General features: G+C 36.9%; 1 protein-coding gene across 6 annotated transcripts in view; it reads left to right on the top strand.

The window, feature by feature from the left end:
* The window catches only part of KPNA1 (karyopherin subunit alpha 1), a 55,271-nt gene that overhangs the window by 1,332 nt on the left and 35,279 nt on the right, over positions 1 to 18,660 (top strand). For 2 of the 6 annotated variants that reach the window (XM_027730275.2, XM_039388897.1), the window contains exons 2-6: positions 10,908 to 11,041; positions 12,514 to 12,621; positions 14,344 to 14,443; positions 14,959 to 15,053; positions 18,352 to 18,483. In XM_027730275.2, the coding sequence (XP_027586076.1) occupies positions 10,913 to 11,041; positions 12,514 to 12,621; positions 14,344 to 14,443; positions 14,959 to 15,053; positions 18,352 to 18,483 (564 nt within the window). In that variant the 5' untranslated portion in view covers positions 10,908 to 10,912. Of the gene's footprint in view, positions 1 to 3,784; positions 3,804 to 6,425; positions 6,484 to 10,368; positions 10,535 to 10,907; positions 11,042 to 12,513; positions 12,622 to 14,343; positions 14,444 to 14,958; positions 15,054 to 18,351; positions 18,484 to 18,660 lie in introns of those variants that run through there. The other 4 variants (XM_027730277.2, XM_039388896.1, XM_027730278.2 and 1 more) reach the window with 4 other exon arrangements.

The following is an 18,660-nucleotide window of genomic DNA, read 5'->3' as shown; positions in this document are numbered from 1 at the left end:
TTTTCTGCTTTGACTGCTTGATGTTAATGAAAGACTCAATAAAGTTGGGATATGTCTATGAGCTCTCAGGAAATGGGATTTTAACTTTATCCCTAGAAACTAGTTATTTTAAAGCTACTTTGTATATACCTCTAACAATTAGTAGCTAGAATAGAGTAGTTAATTAGTAGATTGTAAATAGAGTGTAAATTAATATATTGAGTCAAGCTAATCTTTGAATTTGTCCTTGTTTTTTGTTGTAACTCCACTGTTCTCCCTTCAGCATTACCACCTGCACTGACATGTGAACTGGCTCGTTCAAAACAGCGTTTAAAATTTCTGCTTGAGCTGTAGTTGCACCTTTTAGTTACCCTTTAGAAATACCCTTAGGCACAGGGGAAATGAGTCGTAGCTCAAGGCCTGATAACTTGAGATGACATGCGAGGTAGAGGTTCTTCTCAAAGGTAGAGGTTTTTCTCAGCGTGGGTTCCCTTGTCACAGTCTTTTAAACATATGCAATGATGCCTCGCTCCTGAGAAGTGCTTCCCTTTCTGAGAAATGTGACTGTTTTGTGGGCTTGGCTCCCTCATTGGCCCCCAACTTCTAAACAGAGTCTTGGTTACATTGCATCTCTCATTCTAACACTGCACCAGGATGTTTGACTTTTGCTGTCAGAGTGCCATACGTTGATTTTTTCCAATGTTATCTCTATGTTGATGACTTCAGAGCTGGCTTGCTGGCGTTTTATTTCAACTTCAGTGTTTCAATACGGTGATCTTTTCTTTCTTTTTTTATTTCTTTCCCTTCTGTGTGAATAAGCTAAAGTGAATAGAATGGTACTTTTTTTTTTTACTGTCCTGTATCTGACAGGCTTGCTTTGATAACTTTCTGTTTGTCCCTCCATAAGGTTGGGGAATTATTCTTCTAAAGTGTTTACGAGGGGACGAATGGGGGACTTCACTTTGCTTTTGTGTTCTTAACGATAAAAGTTTACTTGTTAGGGCAACAGTAAACAACTTGCTAGGTTGGAAAATTTAACTTAGTGGCAAGAGGTGTAAAACAGTGCCCTCCTGAAAAACTGAAATCAAGTTTATGCAAAAAAGCATATGGCAGATTAAAAAAATGGTGATGTGATTTAGGGTTAGGGATTTTAATGTAGATTTGAAACATAAGAGATATAGAAGAACAGCAGCAAATAGCTAATTTATTGTATTTGCTTAAATGCTTCTGAAGGCCAGAGGGAATAGTGAGTGAGCCTAGTAGGCCATGAGCAAGTCAAGAAAAATAAAAGCTATTAAAGGAATTACTCACTTGATGAAATACTCTGAGTGGCTGAAATATCTGAACAGGAGGTTCTGGAATGATGTAATGCACAAACAAGTTAGAAAGACCAGGCCACTTCTGTTTCAGAGAAAATGAGTGGAAGCTGAACTGATAAGAAAATTATTCAGCTTCACACTGAGGGACTAAAGCATAATGAAAGTACTTGTTTAAATAATATAATAATAGTGATGAGAAAAATGCTGATGTAAATTGCAGAGCAAAGGGGCAGCATTATGGTAGCAAGTCAACTTTTTTCTACTCGGAAGAAAAAAAAAATCTAGTCTGTTACAATTTTTGAAGTCTGTCAAGCAAGTAAGTGGATTAAACTGCCCGATGTTATTTCCAAGAATGAACATGGAGTTTTCAAGATACAAAATGCCAGCAATAGAATGCAAAGCCTGTAGAAATATCTCTACCTTGGAGAAGGTAGAGTGATTCTGGAAAAACAGCAAAGGTAAGTTTAAACTAAAAACTCAGTGGAAATCTCTGCTAAATATAAAATCTGTGGAACGGTAGGACTGGAAATTATATTATGCCACCTCATGAATATCTTGAACTGCATTAAACATCATACAGACTTAATAATTCATTTTGAGGATAAAAAATAGAGGCAGTCTAAGACAGGTGACATTAAATTTCCTTTCCCCAGAATTGGTTTATAAAGGATGGTGGTAGTAGGAGGGTACGAAAGAGTGTTAGAAAGTGATGGTACACTGGACATCATGGGGTCACTTCTGTTGGTCCATTCATGTAAGACAGGAGTAAATGGAGTTCAGTGACATAGAAGAAATTTTGAATTGGGATAATGTGAATACTTTCTTGAAACATAATTAATGCTTAGGGTCATGAGGAGGCAGAAGCTAAAAGCATTGGAACTGAAAAAAATACAACTATTCCTGGATTTGTATGGAGAGTGATAGACTCTGAATTTGCAGAGTGTGACATGAGGCTTAAGATTTAGCTAGTCACCAGCTGCTGACAGCTTTCCTTATGATCCAGAGTAATTATTTTATCTTTTTCCATTTTTATTTGGTAGTTCAGACTGCTTGTCAGGCTCAGCAGGAGGATTCATATGTTCTGCGAGAAGCTAACTGGTTTGATGCTTTATTTTAACTAAAGTTGAGATTAAATGTAAGTGATATGTCAGTTCTAGAACCTTAAAAGAAATAATCTGTGACTAAACGTCCTGAATGTATTTATCTCCAAAGAACGCATTGCACGACTACCAAATTTAGTGCTATGGTTATACTTGAAAGCAAATTCACCAGTTGAATTATGAAAATGTCATTTTGGCAAACAAGCCTGCTACTGGTGACACACAAACTGCAATGTACCTATAAGTAAAGTCAGGTAATAATGTTGTGATTATTAGATTGTTGTGGGTTTTGTCTGAAGTAGGGTGAGATTGCCTCTTAAAAGATACAAGGATTCCTTGTAGAGCTTCTACATGATCCCTTCTTCAACTGGCCTGTGTGTTCCTGTTCTACCTTTTTTTTTTTTTTTTTTAATTGAGAAGTGAGCAGAAAGGAGAAAGATGTGTCTCTCTGTGCTGCGTCTTGGATTCAAGAGCTTTTGGTAGGAGGGGTACTAGGGAGGAAAAATGAGCATAACCAAGCTTTAAGGTGCCTATGGGTTTTTTCTTGATGTGGCTGATACATCATCGTTACATGACTCTCTTGGTTGCTGATGTCCAAAGTTAGTATGAAGGCAGTAGAATTTTGACTTACCGTTATTCTGTGGGTTTGCACACGCCTTGCATAGTGCTGAGTCACAGCAAATAATACAATTGTTGCAGGCAAATTTGTCATCACGGGAAGGATAAGGTAGCTTTGGTTTCTGTACCTTCTGATATTCCCAACTCCACAAAAAAGTTGCTTGAAACTACAAAGTCAACTTAATTAATAATTTAGTTTATTTTTAACCCAATTTGTTTTAAAGTGTTAGGGATTTCTTTTTTTCATGATGTGAAATGCCGAAAGGTGCACTCTTGTTCTCTCGTAAAGAATGTTCAGGGTGTTAGCAATTTTAGGGTGATCTTTTTTCTGACAGATGATGACTGTCAAATGTTGTTTTTAAAACAGTCTCTTTTTCAGATATGACCTTACAGAAAATACATTGTTGGCCAGCTCATTCTGTAAGTGCAGGGAGGATAAGCTGTAATCTTAATCAAAATACAAATGTATCTCTGCTTTAAAAGAAAAACAGATTACATTACACAGGAATAATCACTTCTGTTGTTTCATGTAGATGGGCACATTAACGTGAGGTTATTTTTTTAATGTTAGTATAAGCCTGTGCGGCTGAAAAGTTTAATTCCCCATCACTAGCTGCTTTGTTTTATGACTTGTGGGAACTTTTTGGTTGCAGGTTGATTGTGGACTGTAGAAAATAGAAACCTCATAGAAATGAGTTTTTTTTATTTAAACAGATTTATTGTGCTGCAACGTCTTTGAATACAGTAAAGGAGTTTTGCATTTTCAACTCAAATCAGAAAGTCTCAGGTAGCAAATTTGAAGAAGTTTTCATTTTAACTTGACCTGGCTTTGACAGTCAGGTTTTTTTGCCCTCTTGCTCAAGTTAAAAGCTTTCTGGAACTTGGAAAGCTGTATCTGCTGCCTTGTTAAGTCAAAGTGGACCTTTAAAAAATGGGACTCAAAACATGTTGGAAATGTCTTTGTGATAGAAAATGTATAGTGAAGTGCTGGATATACTGTGTGTAATCTTTTATTGGGGGGGTGTCCTCTCCTTCCACCAAATATTGTAAATGTTTTACTGCTTAATGTCGTCATCAGTGTTTCTTTAAAAAAGTAAGAAAAAGTGCATAATCCTCAAGCTTTTAAAAATTAAGTGTCTGTTTATGTGGCTGTCACTGTGCTTAGGTAGTAGTACAGGCTGATGTGTCACATCAGTTTCTGAGACAGCACCAAGCGTCAAGTAATTCTATTTCTGTTAGTGGTTGTTTTTTGCTGCAACCAGAAATATGCTTCCTTGTTTTTTTTTTTTGACTGAGGTTTTTTTTTTAGTGTAAAGAAGATCAGGGACCTGGCAAACTGATATTGACCTGATTTTAAGCACGTCTTAATAAATAACTATTTTTGTAAGCACAGAAAATTTTTCTGAATGTTACCTGGGAATATAATTGTTTTACCCTTCAAGATTAGTAATTCTGCAGAAATACCTTTGATATGGTATCTTATTTTAACCATGTTTTCATCTTGTCAAGATGAGATGTCAAAATGGGACATCCCTGCAGACTTGACATCAGGTGGCCTTGATGTTGTTCAGGCAACACAGTCTATTTTTTCTCCATTTTTTTTTGTTTGCTTTTGAGCAACAGTCAATGTTGAGGTTTGTAATTGGTCTGTAGTATCACATTCCATATTGTGCAGTGTTGTTTCTTTTCAGGCCTTGTATGAATTGTTTTGAGATTATTCTCATTATTAAGCAGGTACCAGTCCAACTTGCCAAGTGACCTAAAGCTAAATTAGCTGTAGATTAGGTGGGTTAATACTTGTTTGCTCTTTGACAAGTTTATAAAAGTGCTAGAACAGAAGCAGTTGTGAATTAAGGCCTACTATTGGGCAGGGAAAAATGCTAGGAGGACTAGGAAGCCTGCATTTGACAAATATGGAGATGGGCAGCAGTTCCATGAAGAAGTCCCCTTCTTGTTTCCAGTTTTTGACAGAAAGTCCCTTCAAGTCTAAACCCTGTTTCAAGGCTATATGTTTTATCCATGTTTTGCTGCAACTCTTGGGTTAAAGGAGTTGAAGCTCTTTTAATCCTCTGGCCTTTTGCATAGCAGAAGGTGGTGGTTTCATTTCTTCTCCATCATTCTCCTGTGATGGTTGCCCTAGGAGTGTGGGTCCCTGCTGTTCTGCTGCTGCAGCTTCCATAAACCACAGAAAATGAAATTCACACAATTTTGTTTCCTTCTAAGTGCCAGGATTTGATATATCATCAGCAAAACCTACTTTGCAAGTCTTTACAAATACTGTAACTGTTAATTTTATGGTGCCTGTAAGACATGTTTCCCCATCCCATTTTACAGCTAGAGAAGGTTAAGCATAGGTTTGAGAAATGGCTGTGCTTGAACAACAGCTTTTTGTAGATGAGATGATCAAATATCCTTCCCTCTAGATGTCCTGAGCTTTACAGGAGTCTGAAGCCATTTGAAATTAGAAAGTAATACCTGTCCCTCGGGACATGTGGGTGTTTCTACTGATGGACATTCCAATAGACCCCTCTAATCCAGTATGTTTTGGTCAAATAATTTTGGAAAAGAAGCAGATACATCCTCACCAAAATGTTAATCTAGCCGAGATGGTTTTTCAAACAACAGGAGGTGACAGTGAAGAGTGAAGTCAGTCTGCTGCTTTTCTTTTATTTTTTTTTTTTCCCTCAGATAGCACTGTCAACAGTATGGAGACTTGGTGGATGTGTACATAGGATTTTGCTCTGGAAGTTTTTCCTGGGAAATAGCATGAATCCCAGATGATATTTTTTATCATTCTGTGCCCTGTATTATTCATGGTTCTATTATGAAGACCTTTCATTGTCTGTCACCTCCAAGAAATCTAACTGTTTACTTCCACATGATTTAAGTAGTTCTGTTAGCATTCTGATCTGTTACCTTTGAATTGCTAAAAAGCAAATTAGAAGGACTTTCTAAAATCTATGCTTCATGGGAAAAAAAACCAAACACATTTGTGGCCAAAATGTTGAATTTGTAGAGAGTGTGTTGATGAGAGCAAAGAATGATCAAGTGCTACTTTCAAGTTAGTTTCTTTAAATTGGATAGGTTTTCTAGTCTCACACTAAAGTGTGTCAGAGGGTGATGCATCCTGTAATCACACCTCAGCGAATTGCTCAAACATCTGTCCAGGCTGTGCTGTAGGTATTTGGCATTATGTCAAGAAGCATGATTGTGATGTAACTTCTCTAGGAAGTGTAGAGTCCCATGGCAGAGCCAATACACAAGCTAAAATCTCCTTGGAAGTAAAGGTGTTTGTACATTGATTACCTTGAGTGATTCCAGCTTCTCTCACTGCTTAGAGTTCTGTCCTGACAGTGCCATTTCCAGCATGGCTTGTCCTTTCAGGGTTGTTTCCCTCTCTCTTTGGCAGGAATCAAAAGGAGAGACAGCAGTTTGACAGCACACCAGAGCTCATAAGTCTGCCTCCAGTGAGTCCTTTCCTTTTGTCAACTGCTCTGTTAGTTAGGAAATGTGCACTGATATTATAGAAGATCATGGATGTTTAGATACTTTTTTTTCCACACTGTTTCTCTTCAACCTCCTCTGCCTAAAGTTTCAAGTCTTCTGCTTCCGTTATACTCCTATTAGAAGGTAGAATGTCTTATATAGGTTTGCTATTCCCACTCCTACTTCCAAAGAAGGAAAGTTTGTCTCCAGCAGTCTTTAATATCAGCAGTGTATTTCATAATCTTGGTTTCAGCTCTATGTACATGGTGTATATGTTACTCTTACATATAAAAAATGTATGTGGTTATATATACTATTACGCAGGTCTTGATTTGTAAGGGCTTTATTTTTACATCTTGGTACCTCTGACGTGTGGAATATCCAAGAGTATTAGTCACATGGCATTCCTTCTGGCAAAGCTCTTAAGTCTAGTGACAGTGATATCTGATTTAAGAAGGCAGGGAGTTCATTTTTGTTCCTATATAGATGATTGCTTGGGACAAGGTAGGTCATGGCAGTAAGTGACTCTGTATTTCCCGGTGCTTCTGAATTCCTTTTACTTGATGAGCAAGGAGAAATGCAGTACTTCTTATTTCCCCTAGAAGTGTGTGCTTGGAACACATTGACATTTGGTAGGGTTCTTGTCTTAATCAGCAAAAAAATTTGGATCATATTTTCCTCAGAGAAATGCAAACATTCAGGAATAGACAGAGTTTAATTTTACTAAATTTTTTTTTTAATGGTAGCCAAACTGAGGAGGAGAAAGTGTCATATGGAGTTTGAGTGGTATTGCACAAAAGCCTGAAAATACACCATGAAAGTTCCTTACCAGGTCTCCAGAGGTTTTTATCTGTAGCCAGGAGTATAAAAAATGTGGACAATACTGTGCTATCTTTAGGAAAGAAAAGATGTGTAGAACATTTCCATGACAACCACCACAGATTTTCACCAGAAGTAGCATTAATTTTGACAATGCAGAGAAAATCTAGGGTTTGCTATTTGCTGCATGGGTGAACTTAGTGACCACTGAAAGATTTTCAACTAAGTCACAACAAAGCTGCTGAAGGCCAATTTGAAGTTGGTTTGCTTCTGTTGCTTAGTGTGGGGGAAAGGCTGCATCCTGAAAAATAGAGGAGGAGATTTATAGCAAACAATCCTTGGATGACTGTAACAACTAACATAGAATTGTTGTATTTTCAGTCCTGAAAAGCCATTGTGTGCTCACACACTTGAGTAGGTCTGAAGATGTTAGCAGCTTGTGTGGGCTAGATGGAATCCCTGATGGGGTCATTGAATTTTTCATCAGTAGTCAGGAAACCAGTAAAAGAATGGTGAAGAAATAATTGATTTTAAGATTTATTCAGGACATAAAAGCTACTTTTAGAAAATAACTATGGATTTAATAGTTATACAGGTTAGATTGGCAGGTATGTAAAATGGATTTGTGGCTATGTGCTGGGATTTTGCTTATTTACTACCAGTGAGGGCCTGCTATAAAATAAATTATTGAACTAATTGCTAGTTGAATCGGTAACTTCTCAGTGGTGGAGGGAGTTTAATTTTTTCACCTTTAATAAAAGAAACTCTTCCCAGTCATTTGGTGGTAGGCATTTGTACCCCCAGGTAAAACCCAATATACTATTTTGAAAGGATTTTAAGTGTACAGTTTACTCAGAAGATAGAGGAAGGGGTCAGTCAGCAAAATGAGCTGTCTTGAAAGTCAGAAATGAGCATAGCCAAAAGTTGTGGCTAAAGCTTGTAAAGGGTGTAAGAAGTAGAAGATAATTCTTGTGAAACTGTTGGGTAGAGGGGTTGAGGTAAAATCAGAGAGAGAATTCAAGTAAATCCTGTGTCTGTGTTTTCAATAAATGAAACAATGACATAAGGTACAGGAGGAGTGAGCTAATAGAACTCTGAAAGGAAAATGGAAATTATTACCTTAAAGTCAGAAGCAAAATTAATCAAAAGAAAATTAATATGCAAGTTGGGAGATGAGGGGAAACTAGTTAAAAAAATACAGTAAGGAAGAATACACTAAAGAAACATTTATGATGAAGTTGGTACTGTCATTGAAATTTTGAAACAGTAGAACATTATATGGAGAGGCTGCATAATGGAAATAAGATGAATTTCAGTATTAAGGGATGAAGATGTTCCCTGTCAAGGATTTATTGAGATTAAGAACTTGTAGGGTTTGAAAGTGAAGGTGTGAAAGGACCACAGGAATTTATCAAAGTCCTGAAATCCCAAAGAAAGGCAAATACAATCTTGTGAGTTTGGGAAGACAGGTTTCAGGCAAAAGTGGAGAATTATTAATAACATTATGGAGGGCCCGAGATCTTGTTTGGAATGTGGCACGTGCCCGTGTTTGTTCATGTTCAGGGGCAGAATGACTGGAGTGTCTGCAAAGCCGTTTTTCTGTTTGGCATGTCCTTTTAGCTCATGGTTGTCCATCTGGTGTTTCAGTTCATCTTGCTAATTCTAAAATACACCAAATGTTTTATTCAAAATATTTTAGGAACAAAAGAAATTCTGAGTACTTGTTAGCCTGAACTTCTTTTTACAGTTAAAATTCAGGGCTTCTTCAGATAGTATGTAAGTTTAATATACAGGTAGTAGTCACTTGAACTAAAAATGGGAAGAAAATGTAGTTGCCAAGCATACTGTAAGAAACACAAACACTTAAAGCACAAACATGTAAACACAGGAAGAAGGGAGTCTCAAAGATATTAAGAATGATGTAGGGAACTTCTGTCATTCTGAGATTTATCTTTTTGTAGTACCTTTATTAAAAAAAAAAAGTAATTTCCAGAACAGCCTTTTCAGCAAAATTAGACTGCTGAATTACCTACCTGTATGCTCAGGTTTTTATGTTGCATTTGGTGCAAATTGTGACTGACTGATAATCAATATAGTAGTTTGTGTTCCCGAACAGTTTTTTAAATTTCAGTTGTCAGAATACAATAACTTTTGAAGTGATGCCCAAAATGTTTTCTGTTAAAGTAAGTTCTGATCGTCAGAATTCTTCAAATTGATTGTCAGATAGCAACAACTTAAAAAGAGGCTCTAACAAGAAGCACATTTGAGTATCCTCTTTATTTTTTATTCTCTTAAAATTCTTTGTGCTAACTGAAAGAAGAGGAGGTTAGAGCAGACTTGATTTGATGTATTTTTAATAGGAAACCTTAGCTGTTGAGAGTCTGTATACATGCTCCATTTTAAAGTAAAAAGTGCACAGGAGATCATTTATCATCTGGTGATGCTGGGCTTATGGAATTTGAGATATTGTATTTTATACAATGCTTTAGGGAATTTGAAAGAGAGCTTTAAAGCCTTGTAGAGTAACTTTATGTATAGTGTAGCTCCCTAAATTTTGTGTTACAGATAGTTACAATGTATTGAAGAGCGTGCATCTCTATGAAGATGCATGGAAATCCCGACATGTTGAGAATTTGATTCCCAACCCCTTTTGTATTTAAGGGGGTGATGTAAGGAGAGAAGTAGCAGGAGAATGGAGCACTAAGAGTAAAGACTTGATCCACAGCCCATTGATTTCGGGGGGATGTGTTCCTTCCACACAGTATTATACTTACTGTTTTACGCTAAGTAACTCCAAAGTGTGGTGGTGTACATGTGAAAATTTTCATGGGTAGTTAAAAATGCTGATCCACTGAGTTACGTAAGACAGATGGTACTTGGAAAGCACGGACTGAAAAAAGGCCCCTCTACATAAACAGTGACAGGATTAGAGACTGGGGGTGGGGAGGAGGGGAACAATAGCACTGCTTTCTTTGCAGAACAGAGCATTTTCAATGGTTAAACCATCCTCATCTAAAATTTTTCTTTTCGTTTCCATTTCCTTGTAGGCCTTGTCTGGATAGAAAGAACACAGGGTTTCTTCAACAGGGTTTTGTTAAATTTACTTAAAGTGTGTATTTGAAGTTCAAAAAAAAGCCCCTCTACTGACTCGCAAAGTAAATCAAGCTAAAAAGCACCTAAGACACCTTTACTTCTGAGTGAAGACAGGGGTATGTAAGTAGTTTGGCTAATTCTCTGTGTGGAGAAATGCTAAAAATCAGTCGTGCAGTTTTCTTTTTAGCCCAGGCTATACACTTTGCCTTATAGACCTCAATTCTTTCTTAATAAAATATTTCACTTACTCGCTGCAGCCTCAGAGAATAAAATATAAGTTTGTTCGACTGATGTGAAGAACTGGCACACCAAAGTGACAATTCTGTGAAATTTTGCTTTACACCTTCTAAACTGTTGGAAGTTAGGTGATGGGATATAGGGAGGCAGTGGCTGGAAATTCATGGCTACAGATTTTAAGGAGTGGAGACAGAATATGAAATGATGTGTTGAAGAGTAATTTTTTCTGTCTTCTCTTTTTATTTGTATTGTGAAGGAATCATGACGACCTCAGGAAAAGAGAATTTCCGACTGAAGAGCTACAAGAACAAATCTCTGAACCCTGATGAGATGCGTCGCAGGCGGGAGGAAGAGGGTCTTCAGCTGCGGAAGCAAAAGAGAGAAGAGCAGGTAATGCACGGCAGTTGTGGTAACTGGGACCAGTCCTGAAACAGTCTTGTCTTGCATTGTCTTTGGCTTTTGCTTCTCCCAAGCCCTTTCTTAGTTGTTCCTGCCCTCTAAGTTCATAGGTAGTCAGTCTGAAATCAGAATCGCCTGCAGACTTTACTGCCTCTTCTGCAGACCCTACGAGACTCAGAGTGACTGCTCCTCATTCACTCAAGTGCATCGTTGGCCAGAGCAGCCTAAAGATTTCACAGAACTGACTGACCTTGCACTGAAGGTGATTGAGGAACTCCTATTTTGTTCTTTGTTTGTTTATTTATTTTCCTCTGAGTTGTGGTGGCTCTAATCTGTTCAAAGAGTGGTAAGCTGAGGTGAGATGGAACAAAACATTACAGCTAGAATAGAAGGATGAAAAGATACGACCAAGTCCTTAGAAGCTGCAGTAATGGTTTTCTTGAGGGAAGAAATAATTTGTTGACCTGGTTCTTCTCAGGTTGTTGTCTTGAAGTTTCAATTAATTTTTTTGTTTGGTGGGGTTTCTTGGTTTTTTTGTGTTTTTTTTAGCTGAACAACATCACAAAAACAACCTCAGGCCTCTGAATTTTCTTAGAACTTGACAATGTATAAATTTTGGTTTAAGATTATATTTTTGGACATTTGTTGAGCTTAAGTGGGCACATCATACAGTAGTTTAGTAGGAAAAGCATTCCATAGGAATGCTTATCACTGACCTGGAGTTGTTGTACACTTAGCAGTTTTGCATACAGTGTCCTCCCTGTCTTCTATGGAGAAAAGACTAGCGGTAGGTCTGTGTTAGGGCTCTGCTTTGCCTGTCTGCAGTGGTGCAAATCTGACATGGCTTAATGCTGGAGTCCTCCCTCCTGTGCTCAACAGCACCCTCAAAGCCATCTTCTTACTGCTAATGTTCCTTCCAATGAGACAACTGGATTAAGGAGAGAAGCAGTAGCCTCTCTAGCTCTCCTCATGACATCTCTTAACTGGGTACCTTCTCTAAGTCATAGCAACCAAATTCTGCTCATCCCAGTGTAATATCAATGCTATGTATGATCATCCTCCAGAGCCTTCTCTTTGCTGCTGTATCTCTTTTATCAGAACCTCTGCAGGTGTTCTATGAAGATCTGTAATACAGAGCAATTTATCAGGTCTTTGAGCCCCAGAACTTCTACAAGAAAGCAATTGTCTGGAAGCTGGAGATGCTTGTAGGTAGAGGTGGATGGTGAAGAAGAGAAGGGAACATCAGTGAAAGTTTTTCAGAAATATTAGGAACCAATCTTTTAGCATTGTTTTTTTCATTTACTCCACTGCTAAACTTTCTCCATGTACTGTCAGGTGAAGTCCTGTAGCCAGCATATAAACTTCTTTCAGGTAATAGCATGTGTAATTTTTATTGCAGCCTAACGTGACGTGCTGTGTATGTATTGGCTGTATAATATGTATGAAACACTTTTTCTCTTTAGTTGTTTAAACGCCGAAATGTTGCAACGGCTGAGGAAGAAGCGGAGGAGGAAGTAATGTCAGATGGTGGCTTCCATGAGGCTCAGATGAACAACATGGAGATGACTTCTGTAAGTGACGAGAAAGGAATACAGTTGTTTTTTGTTGAAACTGGGCAGGTCTGCTGTGCAGTGACTTGAGGGGAATGGAATTCCAGAAGAATGTGAAAAATGCATTCAAAGAGCTTATGGACAGCTCTGAAACATCTGTCTCAGTGAACTACCCTGAAACAGATTACATGAGAGAAAAATGTTATGGATAGGGTGAGTGGTTGTTCAGAGGATGCGTGCTCAAGAAAATTAAATAAAACATCATTGTCCTGGCAGGCTGATTACTGCCTGGTTCTGATGTTCACCATTATGGGTGATTTTATCAACTGTTGCCCAAAGTTCTTGGTTTCTTTTTAATCTGAAATTTATAATACTTGAAACATGAACATGCAAATCAGGCAGTGTGTTATTGCAGTTTACAAAGTTTAAAACGGGATCAATGGAAATCTTTCTTAACAGACATTCAAGTGGCACCGCTTTTAGCCAGGGTATTGGAAATACAGCTAGATATAGCTTATCTGTCTGCACAAGGCCGTAAACTCCTTTACAAGCTAGAAAAAAAAGCTCTCTCCTCGTTTCTTTACCACTGTTCTCTTCCTGAAAAGACAAATGGTAAGGTTTTCTGGCTATAACAGAGAGGTTTGAGGAAAGTACAGTCCTCACTTAAAAGGTTGACCACTGATCTTCACACTGTCTATACTGGGACTACACAAGTGGTATTTTCATAGAAATCAGGCTGAGGTTTGTATTCTGTTGGTGGTTATATGGGCCTTGAAAATTACCGAGAAACAGAGAAGTGCTTATAAACAATGTGGAAGTTCATTAATAGAATATATAGTTTTACTCTTCAAGAGTTTATCTTAAAATATCAGACAAATCCTAAATACCATTAATTGTTTGTGTGGAAGCTTATACAGAGAGTTAGGAAAGGATTCTGCTTAACTGAGATATTGCCATTATACAGTTTGCAGTGTTAAATATCATTAGTGTCAGGCCATTAATAGTTGGAGCAGTTAGCTGTTACAGACAAAGCTTAAGTATTTTCAGCACTGTCATCTATCTCCCTGTCTAAAGGTTGGGATCCGATTTAGATTAGAAGTGGAAGAAAAAAATCTAACTTTTCTTATGCTTCTTTAAATACACATGTGGTAAACAGAATGTCAGATCTTACCTTGCATAAGAAAGGTTGCTGATTTAATTAGCCATATTACTGGAAACCATTAGTATTATGGAAAATTTAATACTCTTACTTGATGATGATGACAAGCATTAGGTTTGGCACCTCTTCTGGAAATGACAGGTCCTGTACATTTTGGCATAACGGAATAAGTCAAAATTTACATGTTAGAAAAATCTAAACAATAACACAGTCAAAGTGGTGTTCTTGCAAAAGAGTAATTCCAATTCCAGTTTAAACTACCTTCTGTTGAACCTGACAATTTTACATTTATTTTCAAGGAGGGGAGAGAATACCAGTAAATGATTCTGGAGAGTAATGTTTTTACCATATCTTGAGTAAAATTTGAATTTTGGCTTCCAGTAAAAAATGTTGCTCTTGAAATTATGCTGCTTACGTAGATGTACCTTCCTTGTCTATAATGGTCTTACCTAGGTTTTTACCCAATAAGAGATTAACTTGATACTGGTTTAACATATGTAATAACCTGTTTACCACTAATCCCAGATTTTTTTCCCCCCTTTTGCTCTCTTATCACTGTCATTGTTTCTGCATGTGAACCCTAGAGTGCAGTCATCACCTCTGATATGATTGAGATGATTTTCTCCAATAGTCCAGAACAGCAGCTTTCAGCCACCCAGAAGTTCCGAAAGCTCCTTTCTAAAGGTAAGGAAATTACGTGGAGAAAAATGTAGAAGCCTCCCTGGTACGTTTTTACTTTGACAGCAATAAGGATTGAATTTCACACTGAAATTTCTGGGTCAAGGTCTGCTTTACAAACTGTCAGCTAGATATAGTCACTTGTCTTGAAATCTGTTTTAAGTGTTGCAGATGTGATATCTCCTCTTGAATGCAAGTTTGAATGTCGTAGGCAGTGTCTCTGTGGCTCAAATACGCTGATATACTGAGGTTTCTCTGCACACAAACTGCTGCTGTGAAGTTGATCTGCCTAAATTACTGAGTGCATTAGTGTTTTGAATCATGTTACCTCATTACCTTAAAATTCAGACTGAAGTTTTCTTATGTTGACAGATAGGAATCTGATGCCTTTTAGTAAAGTATTGTAGAAAAAGAACACACTCTCAAAAAAGAGCAGTCAGTATTTAGTGGATATTATTATGATGCAGTAATTTGAGAACTTCCCTACAAAGAAATCTAACTTTACTTTTTATTTTAAACAGAACCAAATCCCCCAATAGATGAAGTCATAAGCACACAAGGAGTGGTGGCCAGGTTTGTGGAGTTCCTCAAACGAAAAGAAAACTGTACATTACAGGTATATAAATATACTTGTCTTCCTAGATTAGGAAGGCATTTGGTGATGCAAATTAGAAAAAAAAATCAGTGATTTGTTTAGCTGTACTACCCTTCTTTCTTCACTATATTAAAAATGCTGTTTTATCTTCGGAGTTTCTGGCAAGACCTCTGGGGACAGGATGGGAGAGAGAGGTCTGAGATGCATTGTGTGATGGATAGGATGGGATCTGCGCACTTCAACAAAAACAGAGCTTGAAATTTGGAACTCAACAGTTAAAAAGCTTTGGGGCTTTTAATGTTTGTCTTTTTTTTTTTTTTTACTAATTGAAGACAGTTTTAAATCTTTAGAATTATGACTTAAATTTTTGATTAATTTAAAAAACAGTTTAGAATTAGAATTACAATCTGTAATTATAAACATGGAAACTTTGAAACTTACTATGGTTTGAAAAACTGAATTGCATCTGCTACAATGGTGGTTAATTTTTCTTGGACCTTTGTCTCATTTTCAGCTGTCCTTTTTCCTGGCCAGAGTTGTTCTGGGCTAGTAGAAAGTGAAGAAGCACAAATCATCTAGTAAAACATGTTAATTTAACATGTAACCATTAAATACAACATATATGCTAGAATCAATGTTGTTTCAAAATCCATAGGGCAACAGGTTTGTTAATGCCACGCAAAATCCAAATTTTGCAGATGGAGATATACAGAAAATCGATAGTTTTCTTACACATTAGAGAAATTGTTTATAGGTATTACTTTTCAGATTGATATCCACAGAATTCCAGAGGTCTGTTAGCTACCTTTGAGGAGTTTGTGGACAGTAACTAAGAGTATGTGTCAGATTTAAACTGGTTAGTTTGCAATTCAGTGGAGAATTTGTAAGCCGTCTGATGTAAAAAAAATGGAATTATTTTTATCAGTTATAGGGGTTTAGCATAGAACCTAAGACAGGCAAATTAATGGAAGCAATTCTTGTAGCCTTATTTGTGTAACCTGTATTGATTTTTACATGGAAATAGGAAAAATCAGTCAGTGGAAACTTGCAAGTTTGTCCTTTGAAGAATTTTTAAGAAAGTAGCGAAAATATAAGTGAATTTGTTGCTCTCGATATTTCATTCAACCTGGGTAATTTTTCTTCATCTTGCCAAATCTCTCTACCTGCTTGGCAATTCAGGGTCTGTATGTGGAGTTTTTACTGTGATCAGTTAGGAAGTTCCTCTTGTCTTCACTTTTTATTGTTTGTCTTGTTTCCAGAAGTATTCCTTTGACCTTGGTATTCTAGGCATTCCTGACTGTAGCCTAGCTGTAGAAGGAAAGGACTTTCAACTCATTCTGAAATAGTGAAGTAGGAAGTATAGCTACTTGTATAGTGGATTGAATATGGAAACTTCTGTGTTAATGAACTTGAATGTTTATGGGATTTTATGCTCCATTTTCTTTGCTGTTGTCAATGGAATATCCTGTAAAAACTAGGCTTCTGATATCAGTGGTAGGAAGGCCTAATTTATTAGGAATTCCTCTGTCCTGTTTTTACTCAAGGTGAATTCAAGGCTTAAAAGAGCTCCCCTCTTCTCTATGGTCACTTACACAATACATGAACAAATACATTTGTTTCATGTGGAAAATATTGTTGTGATGAGGGGGAGAAATCTTAAAAAAGAACAATACTACACAGATACCTTTGCCATTTGCATGTGACTCTTCCTTGGTTTCCACATCCTGGAGAGTCAGGTGTCCACAGAGAGGGAGGACCTGTCAGTCACCTTTCCATGACTTACACTGGAGACAGTGTGAGTCTCCAAGCTGTGCGTAGTTCAAACTGGTGGCTTCCATTAGGAAGCCTAAGGGCAAGTTCTAAAATATGAGTAAGAAACCTCTGTGGTTGAAAGATGACTAATAGTTGTGTTACACTCTATCTCAATACACTGGATACGCACTTCAGGGAAAGTAAAATTACAGGAAAACAAGTACATTTTATGCTGGACTTAAACTCTGGTCTGAGTGTTTTGCTTCTAGTTCATTGACAATGGACCTTGCTGTTTTGACATTGTGTTTCAGCTTTATTTTGCAGACCATTCTCTTTGTGTATCACAGTGATGTATTTTGGAATTGTTTATTCTGATCACATCTTACTAGAAGATAATTTCTCCTGTAGCTGATCAGGAGGACATGATTAATTGTATTTTCAAAACTAAAGTCTTTAATAACACTTAAAAATGAAAAACCTTACAAGTCTAGACTTAATTCTTGAGTTATTATTCAGGCCTATTTCTGAATTTGGGGCATCTCCTTAGCAGGAGTTGTTTTTATGATTAAACCCTAAATATAAGTCCTTGCTGCTCTTCAGAGATAGGTAGTTTTGGAAGATACAACGGGATTTTTAGTGGAATCCTTCCGGATCAGTATCAGTTAGTAATATCAAAATTGGTCATTTATAGCTTACAGCTTTCCATTTCTATTGTTTCTTGATGTTTGCCTTTTCATTCAGCTTTTCATAACCTTTTCATTCTATAGATTCTGAATGTATCTGATAAGATTTAAATTTGCTGCTGTAATGTACTGATTTTTGAACCAAAAGGATACAGAAATCTACCAAAGTCTGGATTTCTAGAATCTGTGTTTTCTTGGGCCTGTGTCAGGTAGTATTAAAATTTGCATTTCATCTTAAAAAGTTAATGCTTTTGCAGGTTGAGATTAAAATAAAAATAAATTACAAAACCAATTAAAATATGCTAAGTGTTAATTCAGGATCTCAATTTTGCTTCAAGTCTTGAAAAAAGCCATCGTACACTTAATAACGCTTGGCAGTGATACTGATCACCAGAGTTGGAGACAAGCACTTTGAATTTTTTTAGAAATCTCCTTTTTTTTTTTTAATCTCCTTTGAGTCTTTTGTTTGCTTCATATCAGTCAAGCTTTTTCAAACAATGTCTTTTCATGCATCTTCAGGAATTTCATTGGTGATTCAATGAATGCAGGTGTCATGCCACATGGGAGGGCACATTTTTTTGTGTACAGGCTCTTAGGCAGTAAGGAAAGGCAAAGGTAACATAAATGCATAGCAAAAAAAATATTTGAAAAGCCACAGCAAACCTGATGTTCTTGTAAGGAACTTCTGCAGTTTTTATTTCAAGTGATAGCGATAACTCTTAATACTGTGATTCTGAATCTTACTTTGCAAATTGTCTGTTAATCAATAATATCTCACATTTTTCCGAAGCCAATTCTTTCTGTTTTTAAAAGACATTTAGTCTTCATGTTTGGTGTAGCATAGAAAGTTCCTTGTAAACTGTCTTTTGTATTTTGTTTTCCAGTTTGAAGCTGCATGGGTGCTGACAAATATTGCCTCGGGAAATTCCCTTCAGACTCGAATAGTGATCCAGGCAGGAGCTGTCCCCATCTTCATAGAGCTGCTTAGTTCAGAGTTTGAAGATGTACAGGAACAGGTAAAGATTGAAAACAGTTTTGAATTTTGTGTGTATATGTCTTGGTTTGTGGAGTTGGGGGATTTTTTGTTTGATTTTGTTTTGTTTGTTTGAGTGTTAGTTTAGTTTTTTTTTTGTTTTTGTTTTTTTTTTTTTTTTTTTTTGTGGTTTTGTTTGTTTGTTTGTTTTCCTTCCCCA

This window comes from Pipra filicauda, unplaced genomic scaffold (genome assembly GCF_003945595.2).
Source record: "Pipra filicauda isolate LSUMZ 115617 unplaced genomic scaffold, ASM394559v2 scaffold69_size3009148_pilon, whole genome shotgun sequence".
NCBI lineage: Eukaryota > Metazoa > Chordata > Aves > Passeriformes > Pipridae > Pipra > Pipra filicauda.
This window is presented reverse-complemented; position numbering and strand designations above follow the sequence as displayed.